Source organism: Stigmatopora argus, chromosome 6, assembly GCF_051989625.1.
Source record: "Stigmatopora argus isolate UIUO_Sarg chromosome 6, RoL_Sarg_1.0, whole genome shotgun sequence".
NCBI classification, from domain to species: Eukaryota; Metazoa; Chordata; class Actinopteri; order Syngnathiformes; family Syngnathidae; genus Stigmatopora; species Stigmatopora argus.
In genome coordinates this window covers 7,994,830-8,010,529 of record NC_135392.1, presented here as the reverse complement: position 1 = coordinate 8,010,529, position 15,700 = coordinate 7,994,830, and the positions used below count along the sequence as shown (strand labels likewise).

General features: G+C 40.9%; 1 protein-coding gene across 2 annotated transcripts in view; it reads right to left on the bottom strand.

Annotated features, from left to right (window-relative positions):
- Nucleotides 1-167: 167 nt before the first annotated feature.
- Nucleotides 168-15,700, bottom strand: part of foxp4 (forkhead box P4) — an 83,063-nt gene continuing 67,530 nt past the window's right edge. For both annotated transcript variants that reach the window (XM_077602821.1, XM_077602822.1), the window contains exons 10-18: nt 14,037-14,124; nt 12,547-12,630; nt 10,852-11,077; nt 10,642-10,724; nt 10,462-10,563; nt 7,691-7,812; nt 7,126-7,192; nt 5,808-5,980; nt 168-4,961 (exon numbers count right to left, since the gene is read on the bottom strand). In XM_077602821.1, coding sequence (XP_077458947.1) covers nt 4,814-4,961; nt 5,808-5,980; nt 7,126-7,192; nt 7,691-7,812; nt 10,462-10,563; nt 10,642-10,724; nt 10,852-11,077; nt 12,547-12,630; nt 14,037-14,124 — 1,093 coding nt within the window. In that variant the 3' untranslated portion in view covers nt 168-4,813. The remainder of the gene's footprint in view (nt 4,962-5,807; nt 5,981-7,125; nt 7,193-7,690; nt 7,813-10,461; nt 10,564-10,641; nt 10,725-10,851; nt 11,078-12,546; nt 12,631-14,036; nt 14,125-15,700) is intronic.

Below are 15,700 nucleotides of genomic sequence, written 5' to 3'. Positions count from 1 at the left end.
TAATTGGGAGAAAATATATCAAGATATAAAAAAATATTTGCTTGACATAATTTAAATTCCTAATTAATATTTAACAAATGCAACACTTCAACTAAAACAACTTTTACTAATAGTAATGTAGATCTTTCATAACTAGCATTTCCTCAAGTAACATGGACTCAGAATCGGACAGTGTAATAAGTATTTTATTGCATTTTATAATGCCATTGTCAATAATTAGTACAGATTACATGCAACTAGACCTACTGTACAGTTTTTTTATTGTCTGCATGGACAGACACAAGAAGATTCAGGTTACAAATACACAGATATATGCATGTGTGTGTATGTGTGTGTGTGTTTTATACAGCATGAAAGAAAGGGCAGTGACTGGCATTGACGTGGCATGGAGGCTCCACTCTGTTTTAAAACCACCACCTAGCCCCCCCAACTTCTAAGTCTGGTGACACTTGCAAAGAACAAGAAATAGCAACAAAATAAGCAAAGCCATAAAGTGAAAATAAGTAATGACACACTTAAGAGTCACCGCTGAAAATGTACACACATTCCTAAGGTTTAACCAGAGGACAGCTGAAGTGGTCATTTGGACTTGTTTAAAAGAGTCAGTGCTCCACTTTAACAGTCCCTTCCCCCCCTTTAAAAGATATCTGAGATCCGTCCAATCACACATGATGATCGGGCCTCACTTTTTAGCTTCTGAGTCGGTCGGGGCAGTCCTAGAAAGCCGTTCATCACAGACGTATACAAGAGATAACAGCTATCCAGTGAAGGTGATCTGTGATATCAATGGAGACTTTTGGAAGTAGCTCGCTTTCAGTTTGGTTAAAGTATCAGTTTGGTTACAGTTCAGGAGTTTGGACTTTGGTAGTCAGACGGAGAGCTGCATCTCAGAGCGCCAGTCCACATTTTGGTACCGTGACCATACACACAAAAAAAAAAGAAAAAGAAAAGAAAGAAAGAGGGAGGATGAGCGCATCAACAATGCAAGCATTTGAGCTGCCTCGACAGGATTTAAGGGAGCAAACTGTGTGATCAGTCACACCCCTATCCTGCCTGCGGATGATTGACAACTCCGCAGAGCAGAGGTCAGCTAAGGAATGAGAAGGATCAGGGGTCAGAGGGACACAATATTGGCACCTGAAAGGACCAACAGACAGTCCACATTTGTGTAAAGCAGGAGCGAGGCGAAATATTCTTACACTCGTTTTCTTTTCAGAGGTTTTGGTCCTGTCATTGAGAGAAAAAAAGTCCTTCTGAGGTATCGATACATATTGAAGTCAATTTTTAGTTCATCCATTTGTGTTTTTTTTCCTTAAAAACAGATAAATGCAGTACAGAGACAAAAAAGTATCAAAATAGACCTAGCTAAGATAAATATACAAACAGATCTTACCTAAACCACTGCTCTAACTTTTATTCTTTTAACCTTTTTTTTCCTTTTTGTTTAGCGTTAATTCACTTTAGGAAAAAAAAAAAACATCAGCGTCCCAGACGTTTTTATGAAGAAGTGAAAACACAGGAAAAAAAAGAAAACTATCAAAACCAAGATACCTGCAGTTCTTAATATGATAAATACATATAGTTCAGCATTAGCAGTACAGTATAGGAACCAGAGCCGTAAGCTTTACAATAGCTAAACAGGTGCAGGAAAAGACACACACAAATAAAAATTAAAAAACAAAATAAAGAAGCCAAAATAAAAGCAAAGAATGCCCCGGAGAGATAAGTCAATCATTAATACACAAGAATACATCATATTATGCCAAGAAATGTTACGCGGTGACCTGTGAACATTTTTTTTTTTTATAAAAGCGCCTTGTTTACAAGTGTACCTTAAAGCACAAGATCATTTACATATTTGACTGAATGCAGCAGTTCCTCTTGTTTGGACTGAATGAGCCATGACGAGTGTGTTTTTGTGTGTCCTCTCAGGGATTGGTTACTGGGTTTTGGGGGGGGTCTTTGGATATTTGGTCAGAGCCTCTGTTTGCACGAACCCATGTCGCCCAGCGCCAATGCCTCTGTGCCACCCATGCATGCGTGTGTATATCATAAATTCGGCCAATCAGCACGCCTCATAACAGTTTCCCTGCAACAGCACGTTGCCCTAATCACTGGTTTCTCCATCGTTTTTCACTCGAGTGACATTTTGGGCTGCAGAGAACGCTTCAGGTCGCAGCCAGGGCGAGGTAGTCTTTACAGTTCATCGTGTTTGGTTATTTTGGGGGGGGGCTGGAGCAAAAGTTTCAGGGAGTACACACATTGTTGTTATTGAGGAAGAATAGGGTTGGGAGGTGGAGTTCAAAAGAGAGAAGGAGGTAGTGTTCTTTTTGGTCTGTCTTTTGCTTCTCGGAAGAAATACGTTGCTGTTTGAACTGCAGGCTTCTTCAATTAAATAAGAAAATGGTGTCAAGTGCAAAAGTTATGAATGAAAATGTCGACTTTTGTCATATATGACGTCCCTTGGTTGTTGTCCTCTTACATTGGTATCGTTTCAGCATTACTATTTGTTCCCTCTTTATGGAAAGATTAATTGCTACACATATTTGGAATGACTATAGTCCTGGGATTGTGTTTGGAACACACTTCAGCCTGAGAATGACGCTTTTACTTCTAAGTGCTTTCTTTTTTTTTGCCTTTGTAAGAGGAACTGTGCACGTGGTAGTACATATTGGTTCCAAGGAGTATTAGGGCTACATTGAAAAGATGAGGAGATCAAAATAAAAACAATAAAAAGGATTTTGACAAATAATAATATTGTCGAGTAAACTATATTATGAAGTTTGCTATGCAATCAGTTTGTTTTGTTCTGTAGAAGTAATTTAAAACATTGGGTGAATTTGATATTCAATTTTTAAATTGAATCTGGAAAACATGTTTTCAATAAATAAAAATAGGAGTCCCCCCTCTTTCTACTTTCACTTTTTCCTCTTCTTTTCAATGTAGTTTAAATACTCCTTTGTATATTTGGCCTTAAACTTAATAAGAGCAGTTTGTAACTGAAAAAAAACAACACTTTTTTTGTAGTATGCTTCTCACACTTTGGTTTTGGGAAATGGTCAGCACTTCAAGTCCTGTTTAACTTTCAAACAATATATATCTTAAAATAACAATTCAAATATAATGAGCTCAAACTCCTGGTTTGTTGTCTTTTGGCCAGTTACGTTTTTTTTAAAGAATAAAAATGAGAATGAAATAATAAACATAAGAGGTCAAATGAACTACAGGGTTTTTGGTTCTCTAAATATTTCTTTGGTTACCTGCAACAAAAAATAGGATGGGAGTAAGAAGTTGGTAATAGATTTAGAAGATGACAAATGTTAAATTTGGTATGTCAGTGTGTAGAAAGCAATGATCTGTTGCTCACGGAACAAAAATGGATCAACATAATTACAAACTGAAAAATCTCACATGGTATTCCTTAACACGTCCTCACATTGAATCGTAGATAGCGTTGACACGGTAACTAATCACGAGCACACACTTTGAATCGAGCCACATTTTGGTATCCCATACAAAGAAGTCCCTATTTGTTTTTTTATGACATTGGAACCTATGTTGGATGAGGTATTCCTTGACTGCATCTATATACGTATAATCTCTCTCTCTCTCTCTTTTTAAAGCATTACGGATATCTCAACTAAGTAGACAACCAAAAAAAACGAAGAAGACAATGTAAAAAAAAATGCTGTTAAATAATTTGTTTGGATAATGGTAACTTTTAAGTGCTATTTCCAAATTTCTAGCCTGCTACTTTTGGAGTGAAAGGGACAGGGGAACAATACTGCGTGTTCTCTTTTGGAATGGCGTGAAAAAAAACAAATCTAACACAAAAAGAATACAAAAATACACCAGCATTGGCAGAAAAGATACATCAGAAAAGAAACACCACTAAATGCTCCTCACAAATAAAAAAAAATGATAACACCGAATAAAAGCAAATGATAAAGCTACCACATGTTTTTTTCCATGTTGTTGACAGGTTCCTTTTTTTTTCTTTTTTCTCCAAAGTCACAATATTTCTATAGACACTTTTCTTCTATGAGTGTTCCAAAGTCACTCTTCCATCCCAAACAAAGAAGAAGAGAGAGCACTGGATGTTCCTTTTCTTGCAGTCTTTTCGGGTGGCTGGGACAATGTCTTATTTTTTTCTTTTCTTTTTTTTTATACCTCACAAGCAATGAGAGGCCACACCTCCCCCGGTCAGGGATGTGGAGACGGGGAACTCTCGGGATGAGTTGGGGGCGCAGTCCGAGGTAATCTTTGAAAGAATCTTTCCCTATTCCCATCCTGAAACCCAAACGTTTGGTTGGGATCTGATGAAAGATTGACTCCAAAGCGTGTAGGGAGATGGAGAGGTATACTGCACAGCTCCCTTGCGAATGCTCCAAATCTATATACACGTGGTCACACAGCAAGTGTACTTGTGTGTTTTTCCTTTGAAACAGACATTTAATGTAGACCTACATGACAAGCCGGGGAGCCTCAGTGAGGAGAGTAAGTAGGAGGTTACGTCCGAACCTGTTTGGGTCTCCACACAGAGGCAGAAAGTAACTTCCGCTAGAGTGTGTGTGCGTGTGTGTGTGTTTGTCAAAAGAGACATGAAGTTAAAGCAGTGCTCCACAGACTTAATGTAACGGAGGTCTTCAAACCCTGTTTGGAGTTTCTCAATGTCCTCCTTGGTTGCGCGCTCATACCAACAAATAAAAATAAAAACATTGGTCTTTTTTTTTCTTTTGTTTTCTCTCATTTTTACGCAAGTGTAGTTATTGTTTCTTCTGAACGAGCTCGGATCACATCTGTTGGAGCTCTCTCACTCCAGATCGTCGCCGGGGAGGTCGTCCTCCAGGTCGCGGTCGTCGCTCGGCAACGGGAGGTTGTGCGCAATCCCGGCCAACAGGGAGACGGGCCGGCAGTCCTCCTCGATCTCGGTGGGCTCCTCCTTCACGTGAATGGCGTGGCTGCAGGTGAATTATGCATACATGTTATGGAGAATTATTATGAGCTAAAATTTGTCTCACGCTTGAAATAAATTGTACTTTTTAGCACTTTTCAAGTATGTACAGTTTTATCTGAATTTTTTTCAATTGTATTTTTAGTCATCTTGTCTGCTGTGTTTTACATAACTCTCACGGCACTTCAAAATACATGATTACATTTATATTCTTAGAGATGGAAAAAAAAAATCAGCTACAGGACAATTGTGTGCTTCTTGAAAGAATAGATTTTATTTTCATTGTGAACATTAAAAAAAAAATATATAAATAAGGTGGCTTTCCAGTAAGACTTGAATACTTTTGATGAATCTTTTGTTGTATTTTAAACTTTATTTTAATTTAGTTTTCTAAAGTGTTCTGAAACTCAATCATAACAGAAAGTAGGCTGCTAAGAATTATGTCTCTTTTTACAGCCTACGTGAGCTTTTTCCATTTTTTTTCAGATCGAGACAAAAACTAACAAAATCTTCAATATTTGTGTAGACTTAAAAAAAAGATCTTATAGATGGAAATGAGCCCTTGGCTACCATCTTACATATTTACATATATATGTTCATTAACATGAATATAAATATGTTCATTAATATGTGCTGTCCCTTATCAAATAAATCAAACTCAAACTATAGTCAAATTCTGAATGAAATAATAACATATGTACATACATATAATTCAGCTTTGTTGGAATAAGTTAGAACTGCCATTAATTTCTCAGATGTGGAGCATCTCCATTGTTCTGATTTACCATTTGAAAAAAGTCAAAAACCTTGTGTGTACTCGTGTGTGTGTGTGTGTGTGTGTGTGTGTCCGTACCTGTACTGCTGAGGGCTGAGTGTGGGACTGCAGCTGCCGTTACTGTTGACCTGCTCCACTGTGGAGCTGACATCATCATGGCCCACATGCAGCATGTTGAGGCTGGCTGCAGATGGAGGGGTCATCAAGGGGGGGCTGTTAAGCAGGGACAGACTGCTCTCTGCCAGGGCCGCCTGCACAGAAAAGTCATCATACATATTACAGGTTTGTTTTATACCAGGTAACTATTCAAACGCTTTATCTGCTGTGTCAAATTTACAGGCCGGGGACCATTTGTGCCTATTTTGCTCATTAGCGGCCCGTGGCTTAACATTTGTCACAGCCACCGCTGTGCATGACTTCGTTTCGACATTAACTGGCAAGGCAGGAGAGGAGAACTGATGGCTTTTTGCTTTTACATTTTAGATCTCACCTCTCATCTCATTTTCTGAACCGCTTTTATCCTCACTAGGGTCGCAGGGGGTGCTGGAGCCTATCTCAGCTGACTTTGGGCGAGAGGTGGGGGACACCCTGAATTGGTGGCCAGCCGATTATTCTTATTTTACCAATAAAAAACTATTTATTAGCAAATGTTAACCATCAGGGATGGGTTGGTTGTATAAAAAACAAATCAATTCCTTGGAAGCAGTGATTGGAACTTTGCGGGCTACAATTTGGCTAACCACCAGGGGGCACTTGCACACAGAACATTCCCCATCAACTGTTGTGCATGCACATGGAGGAGGCTGTCAGTCAAAAGTCTGCGCTTTCACCGGAGAGCCTAAGCAGGGATGTTGAGGGAGTCCGAGCCGCAACCTCAACCCAAACACGCACAAATACATGAAGCGTCAACTTCAGGGAGAGGAAACAAGTGTCCCAAGTGCGTGTCTTTCAGTGCTTCCAACACACTGGCATCCAACTGCTGCTGGGACCGACACTCATGTCCACCCACATACATGGGAAAACAAAAAGGACAAAGGTGTGGGGAACTCTCATCGACCTAGTGATTGTTTTTTTTTTGCCACGGGCCATAATTTTATGCAGTAACCTTAATTGACAACTACTTGACACCATGTGCAAAATTGCATGTAGCTGTGCTCAGCCTGTGTATGTGCACGCAAGTGGGGGTGGCGCCTTGGTGCGAGAAGGAGGTGGGAGGTGAGGTTCATGAGGGAGACGAGGGAGGTGGTGAGAACGTCGTTAGGGAATCTGCTAATTATAAAAGGGAATTGATATTAGTGTCCTTGATTGTGATTGGCTGGTTGGAGTGAAAGTGTGTACGTGTATGTGTGTGTGTGTGGCAAAGAAAAAGCGGGATGGCGTAGGCGGGCATTTTTACCTGGTAGCTGGCGTTTAGGGATCCAAAGCCCAGGCCTGAAATCATGTTTTTCACCAGAGTGGGACTCCTACACACACACACATGACATACATGAGGAAAAAGTGTGATTATAGGTAAGCGATGAGGATGCCAGGTTGGGCCCATATGTGCAAATGCTACCCCATCCCGGCCTTAGAACAATTCTCACAAAGATGTTACTTTAAGTAATACCATGCATGGACTGTAAACAGATGCTTAAGATCACACAATAGCAGTCTGTCTGATAGCTGATGTGCAGGTGTGTGTATACACGTGTGAGTGCATTTAATTAACCCCAGTTTTTTTCTGGCAATTGAGGGAACATCTGTTTGCATTCACTAACAAGGTTTGTTTCTCCCGTGCATCTCACACAGCTGCCTGCTAATGGTATTGACTAACAGGGAACACACACACACACTGACACACATACAGTACATTTGAGTCCCTTTAGGCATTCTTTATGCCATTACCCATAAGTACTTGCTCATGTCAACCAAGCGTGCCAAGGAAACCTATGTGTCAAGACCATGTGTGCAAGTGGACTTACCCAGTCATCTTTGGTGGTCTCCTCTTTTGGTATTCAACTTCATCCACGGTCCATACGGCCCCTTTCACGTTCTCAACACGAACAAAACACTTGTGCAGACTCAAGTTGTGGCGCACAGCATTCTGGGAAAAGAAACCAAAAGGAGACATTCTTTTTTTTAAAAGGTTTCATCACTTTGCAAATTTGACTATCCTTCATGTAAATTAAAATGTAAAATGAAGGAACAATAATTGAACTATGGTAGTTTGTTTCCATCTTAAATGGTTGAATATTGCACTCTAAGAATTCATTCTTTAAAGTTGCATCCTGGTGCTCTAGATTTTAAATATACAGTCACCAGACAAAAAAAAATCCATAACAGTGTGACACCATCAAGTTAGTAAATTGGGGTTGAACAAAACCAAAACCAGGTTTTTTAAAGATTAAAATACTTAGTAATAATAATATTTCTAAAAGAACTAGAAAAAACATTGCAAACAATTACAAAAATCCCATATTAAGTGACATAGGTTGTCTTAAATACTTACAACAATAAAACTGTAATTTAATCCACTTAAATGTTAAAACAAAATTCCTTAAAACTGGATTGTACATAATCAAAATTCCAGACAGAAAAAAAGAGTTAATATTTTTTTTGTTGCTGTTGAAAATGTGTCTTTATCCTCACTACAGCCAAGACGTGAAAAACCACATTATTTTATCACACTCTTTTGTTATCCGTCAACTTCAAGCACACACGTACATAGAGGCACATCCCCACGCAAACACACAGTCTTAGACACGCTCCTATCTTGGTCCGCCTCCCCCAGGGACAGGCCTTCCTTTTCATCTGCCATTTGTAGTGTGTTCATGCCCAATTTCATTACCAATTTTAATTCGTCTATAATTAAATCCTGCATATTCTCTCTGACATGCTGTTCTAAGCCGAGAGGGAGGGACAGGCCAGGCATGCATCACTCGTTGCCGTAATTACACACACATTCACACACGCATTCACACAAACACACATAATTACACAAGCCATAATCAGCGCAGGAAGCCTCTCTCCCCCGCATCCCTTCAACCCCTGAGCCGCGATGCTAAGTTTTGTAAATGAGTCTGACCCCAATCTCCGCCTGCCACCCTGAAGACACACTCTCACTCACTCACACACACACACACACACACGCGGGCACACTCGAGAGACCGGTGCTATAAAGGCATTATTTGCATTTGTCTCCGTGATGAAAGCCTGATTCTCTCAGTTAAAAATATTAGGAGTCATTTAGAGAGGGTCACAACATTCATGTCACTCATCCTTCCTGCTCAGAAGGCCCAATTTAAAAACACAACACTTCGAATTTTGCGTGATTTAAAAAACTAAATCCTTGGCTACAATTTTACGCCCTCATCCAGAATGTTAAAAATGACAAACGTAAGCATAATAGATGCCATTTGAAATATACCGATTGAAATATTATTTTACCAATTTGATAACCATCGTTATTGACCAACTCCCCCTTTTCATACCGCCAATTTTTTCGCTGCTGACTTCCCCTTTTTGCCCATTTCTTCTTTCTGTGGTCCCGTCTTCCTCTGATCAACGACTTCCATTCACTTGACACCGCTGGTCTCCTCATGAAATTTAACGGCTTATTAAGGGGCATACATCTCAATGGCCCTGTTTCACTGAGCTGCTGCATAAATACATAAGGCCAAAGCAGAGTCCAATTTTAAGGCCTATATATTTCTAAAGGCTTTATTTAAAGATGAGAAGGTAAAATAGATATTCGACAGTGTGGCCATCTTCCATCTCTTTACCCTCTCTGCACCCTCATCATTTACTCCTTCTCGCCTCAGTTTTGGGACTCTGAGGAAGAAGGTTAGAGTCCCTTGGCGGCCCAATCCCTTCACATTCATTCTCTCACTATGTCTTGAGGAGCTGCCACTCAAATAAGTGTGAGGTTTCGGCAGGAATGGGTCATCACCTACATTGCTGGGTTCAAGCCAGATGTGTGGGCAGAGTGTGTGAGTGTCCTGTAATGAGGCAATGAATGTGCAGTCTGAAGTGAGTTGATGGTAAGAGGACAACTTGAAGGAAAATGTGACCATAAAATGTGTAACCAAAGGCAATAACTGACCAATCAGTCATGTCTGAACTTAAGTTGCCTCAAAACGAGTGTTTTATAATTTACTACCATGAAAAGAAACGACATTTAAACTAAAATTTGGGGTTGAATAGGGGATATTTGCCATTTCTTATGTTTCAATAACAGTAATAGATTCTGCACTTAATTCTTCACTTTGGGAAAACATTTTTCGAATATTTGACCCTACCACAGTCCTTTGCTTGGTTGAATAATGTATTTTGGAAATTACACACATTGAAAGAAAATTATAGGAAAACAAAGAATTTTTTTTATAAATGATCACCACATCATAAATATAAATGTTAAAATTACAAGAATGTTTGAATAATTTTATAAGGTCAAACATCACAATAAAAATCTTTTGGGCATACAGGAGAAAAAAAATGTTAAAATCTATGTGACTAAAGTTGTGATTATAGTTGAATTTGCTCTATTTCTTTCATGAATTTAGTCAAATAATTTGGTCTTTTGAAGGACAGTGAGAATGTAATTTTATCATTAAGGGTAATAGACAAAGTTATTTCAGGCAATGTATAGCTCTTTTTTCATAATGGTTATTATTGTTTAATTTATTTGTCAGTTTGACGCAGAATATTCCACTTTAATACATTCAAGAAGCTGTGTGTGTGTATGTGGCTTTACCTTCCATGTGGCCGTGTTCCTCCTAAAGTAGGCAAACTTTCGTGTAAACCAGTTGTAGATCTCGTTCAGAGTCAACTGTCTGTCAGGGGACTCCAGAATGGCCTGAAGGCAAAGACAGAATGCGATGGAAATTAAAAGGAGAAGACAAACAGGTGAAGGAGCAGGAGTGTGGACACTTACATGACGTATAAGAGAGGCGTAGGTAAAGGGAGGCCTGACATCAGCGTTCTTGTAGAACTCACAGTTCTGAGCCAGCTCTGAAGGTGACAAACCCCAATCCACAAAAAAACAAACATAAGAAATGGTTTCCACACAGAGAAAATGATAAAAGACATTAACTTCTAAATGAAGCAATTCAAACGACAATGCAGGTCATGGGCCTACCTGAAGCGATGGGGGTGCAGTATTTGTCAGAGTTGCGCCTACGTATGGGCCCAACACCGTGTGCGTGGGAGTGGGAGTGGGAGTGTGTGTGAAGGCTGGAAGAGCTGATAACCGAAGGTCCCTGGCGCAGTGGAGTAATGGGGGTTGCAGCTGAGGTGGGGGGGTGAGGAAGACCCTCTGGGTAGACGTCGCTTTCGCGCTTCAAGAGAGAGCCACTGGAAGCCAGGTTCAACTGAAAAGAGATACACGTAAAGTCAATGATGCAGCGCATTTGTATCCACATTTGTTTTTTCCTCATCTATTGCACAAACTAGAACTGATAGATGGCATCTTATGTTTACAAAAATCAACAACAAAAAATCAGTGTGAATGGTTGGGTGAAAGCCATTTTCCTCTCCATCACCACTGGACCAGGCAAGGTTAAATTTTGATTGGAAGAAGATTCGGCACATGATAATAGACCTTTTAACTGATGAAAAAGGAGATTTATCTAATGTTAAATATTTTTCCTTTTATCTCAGAATCTCAATTTTCCACTCATTTCACTTTAGCAGGTCGCATTCAAGACGGGTGACATCACATTGCAGCTTCCTCTGTCTATTTTAAATAACCCCCCACCTCAGCATATACACAAACGCTTCAGTAGGACTCATTTATACACAAAACACTCCTGCAATTAAGCTGGTTTACAAAAACAAAACCACACGACGGCATGTTTGTAAGGAACACAAACACAAGTACTCTGCGGTGGCCGAGTCTTCACGGAAGAATACAGTCCAATTAGGGCCTTGCATGCACATACACAAACACACGTATAACCACAAACCGCAGTCTCTCTGGGACAGAGGTTATGGCGACTAGTTTAGGACTAATTAAAAGCTCTGTGTGTACGCGTGTGTGTGCGGTTCCCCCTCGCCACCATTTAAGCAGACTCAAGGGGGCGGGACTGTTTAACAGGTACTTCATTAACGCTCCATCCCTGCCAAATCACCACGGCAACAGTCGGACCCTGTTAATTGAGGCCAAGCTTTTGTTTCCATTCTGACGCCCCGCCCTTGCCCCTCCTCCTCCAATCCCTGACCCAGAGGCTCGTCTCCAGCGGTGATAGAACACGCCTCTTCCTGATTTCCCATTAGATGATAATGGCAGCTGATCCCCCCCCACCCCGCCAAAGACGCACACATGCACACACACCCCACTCAGCTACACCATTTACATCAGCTCAAATTATGACACTCTTCCTCTAATTGACAATTAATTTCAACATCTTCATATTTTAATAGGACTCTTCGTAAATCTGAATAATGAAATATTCATTAGACAGATGACTAATAACAAGCACTATGGTCACCCCCCCTCACACACACAGACTGGCACACTCACTTTCGCAACCATTATATCTAATTTCGAGCCCTCATCAACCTGCTTTGGTATTTCTCTTGGAGCAGATGAGAAATTGTACTCTTTAAATATTCCATAAAAATAATGAACAACTCAATTTTGTTCAAAAAAGGAGAAGAAAATGGGGTGGTTGGCAACATCAGCGTTCTCTGGTCAATAGAGGGCGTAGAAGGCAAGATACAGACGTGATACTGTCGATCGTTTTGTTGTACAAAAAAGGGATATAAAAAGTCAAATTCCATCTAAGTTTTTTGTAATGTAAATGAAATGTGGTGAAGCAATACGCCAGTGTTAACTTACAGGTTGGTTAAAAGGCTTTGGCTCTGAGGGTCGCATGTGCAGGTGGGTCATCATGGCTTGGAGTCGCTCGCTCTCTTTTGCCAGCTGTGAGGAGGAGGATGACAGGTTATGGTCGCTCAGGTTATCCACACATTCAATTAAATACAATGCCATCTATATTGACAAAGTATTATGCCTGTAAGTATACCCTGGGCAGTAAAAGGCATGAAGAAATTCTCCACATTCACACTAGCCTGCAGAAACACTTGTTCCCTTTTGACATTGTTGACTGGATTTAAATGGGTGCCATTATAGCCTGTGGATATCCCTTTTAAGTGTGTGCGTGCGCCGCGAGCTTCCAGGTTTTCATTATTTATATATATATTTTATATATATATATATATATATATATATATATATATATATAAATAAATAAATAAATATATTAATAAATATATATATATATATATATATATAGAGAGAGAGAGAGAGAGCGATAATAAATACTTATTTGCCCCATTGTATGTGTGCGTGTATGTGTGTCACTGGTGAGGGACGAAGTGACATGTCAGTGAGATGAAGATGGACATCCTGATGTGATGTGACGCTGCTTGCTCCTCTGTCACTTTGTGTTCCCTGGTGGAGTTCTCAGCATTTCAAGTAAATGATGTTTACTGCTGCAGTTCACAGTCCCAGTTTAATTTTTGCGTAATGTAGTCATGTCAATACGAATGTTGCTAGTATTATACCTCTTACAGTCTCAATAAAATGTCCTATTCTAATGTTTTGCTGCTTTTCACTAAGGGGTATTGGTCTTGACCGATGAATTAATCAATTACATTTCTTGGACAATTCTTTGCTTACTACTTGGGCAAATCCTGCATCCGTAAAAGTATGCTTGAATGACTTAGGTGAGGAAGACCCACATCAAACACCTAAAGGATGAACTAGAAGAGATTGTGAGCCATCATTAGGCATACTTGAACCTCAATAGTCTTGCCAGATGTGGGGAATATTACATGGGATATCAACTAAATATACTATGTATATGTATCCTTTCATTTTGACTTTATGAGGGCTACAAGTAACAATATATTTGGGCCTACAACTATGAACAAAAACATTTCAATCTGGGTTTCAGCCTTTGCTGGGGTCTTCCGATGTTCCAAGAACATGGTGTGAAAGAACCACTTTGAGGCCCTTCTTGCTGCATGCCCCTTTTGCTTTCTTACGCAGGCCTTTTTCATTTTTTTCCCTTCCTTCTCCGCCTCGCTCGCTCTCGCCAGTGACCACAGCAGCTTTATAATTGGAGTGGCGATGGCAGCTTCCCCGCCGACTGCTCCTTTTAAATTACAAGCTCCAATGCTCTCCATAAACACGGCTCCTCCGCCTCAAAAGCGTTAACGCCATTGACAAGTTTGAAAAGAGTCCGGAGCGCGCCATTGTTTTGGAAGTGGTGACAATTAAGGGCGTGCGTTGGTGTATGAGCGGCATACGTGTGAGGAGCCCACCTGTATCTCCAGTTGCTGAACCACCTGCATCTGGACTCGGCACTGGGCAGTGCTGCGGTCATCGAGGGCGTGCTCGTTGTTCAAGTGCCTAAAGAAGATTGTACAGTGATAGAATTAAGTCATTTCTGGAAAGGAAGCAAAAGCCAGTCAGTCTTCATTGCTGAGCACTGGGAAACGATCACACTTCACTTGACCGCAAGTTACAAACTGCCTCAGAAATGTTCTCGTAGTTTATTTTGTCTGGTGAAGTACGGAGCAGCTGTGTTTTGTATATATGTGTATACTTCACTGGTGCTAAGCGAGCCATGTTCCAAGACACCCACCTGGATATGAGCTCATGTGTTATCGCCAAAAGCTTATCTTCAGACACGCTTCTTGCTAAACTTCACTCCACTTCATATGAATGCGTGTTCTTTTGTGACTGAACGGTGGTGCTGCTTGTTTCCTCTACTGGGGAGGACCTGGGACCTATTGATCTTTCCCAGTGCACCCCTCCCTGTCCCTGTTCCTCCATCCCTTTCTCTCTCTGTCATCACCAAGGTTATTCACAGGTTGCTGCAGCCCGCCAACTGTGTTTGTGACAAGGCATGCCCGTGAAGTGTGTGTGCCAGCACTGTGGAGGGACTTTTTATGATAACATGTAGTGTTAATCCAAAGAATGCACTCTTCTCACTGTTTACGGGCAAGTGAAAGTTGCACTAGATAGTGTGTGTGTTGCGGTCCGACTTGGAGCTCGGAAAGTTAGGCAATATCAGAGTGAGACTTGAAATGAAACAAAAACAATGATGTCATGGCATGGCTAATCCATGGCTCAACACGAGTGCACGATAATAATAACAAAAACATGATCTCACTTCTCTCCCCCTTTTACTCTCCTCACTCTTCTGTCCACTTTCCCCCTCCCAAACCTCTCTAAATGCCAATGATTCACTCTGGTTCCAAACAACAACAAAAAAACTCCCTTCTTTCTGTAAATGGGACATAAACAGTAGCAGGTTTTCTTTTTGGATGTGGCCCACAATAAGCCCCTGTTTACTCCTCTGACTACTGGCAGACAAGACTTTAACCCACATCATACCCAAGCCCATCAACCACGGCCCCAATGTTATACCAGAGGACTTTGACGAGGGGGAATAAAGGGTGAAATAGTGGAGCGTTTTCCTCCTCTGCTCTTGCCGCTACCCTCATGGGGCGATGACAAAGGCTGGCTGCAAGGGGGGAGCATTGTCGGACTTAGGGGCATTATCTGTCACCGCCTCTTTTTTCCCCCTCATCTTCAACTCTCCCTCTCTCTCGCACTTTCACTCTGCCCCCTCCTTCTTCTTCCATCTGCCTGGGGCTACGTGAAATGAGACACCAAACAACAGCTTTCCTCTCCAAACTTTCCCAGCCTGCCTGCAAGCTTTGATCTGCCTGTCCGATGCCATCACAATCACCCGGCAGACTTTCATGATAGGGCCTATTTCATCACCTTGGCTAATTAATACCCCTCCCGCCTATTCAAATAGCTTAATAGTTCCATAAAACCATAATGATGGTGAGTTTGTTTTGCGGGCTTTATTAGAACCCTTTGAAGCTGTCGTTAGCAGCCAGAGTGAAACGGGAAGTCCGCCGTGTGTGCAAGTGTGGCCGAGCAGGAAGTAACAGTGTGTCAAGGCCAGACT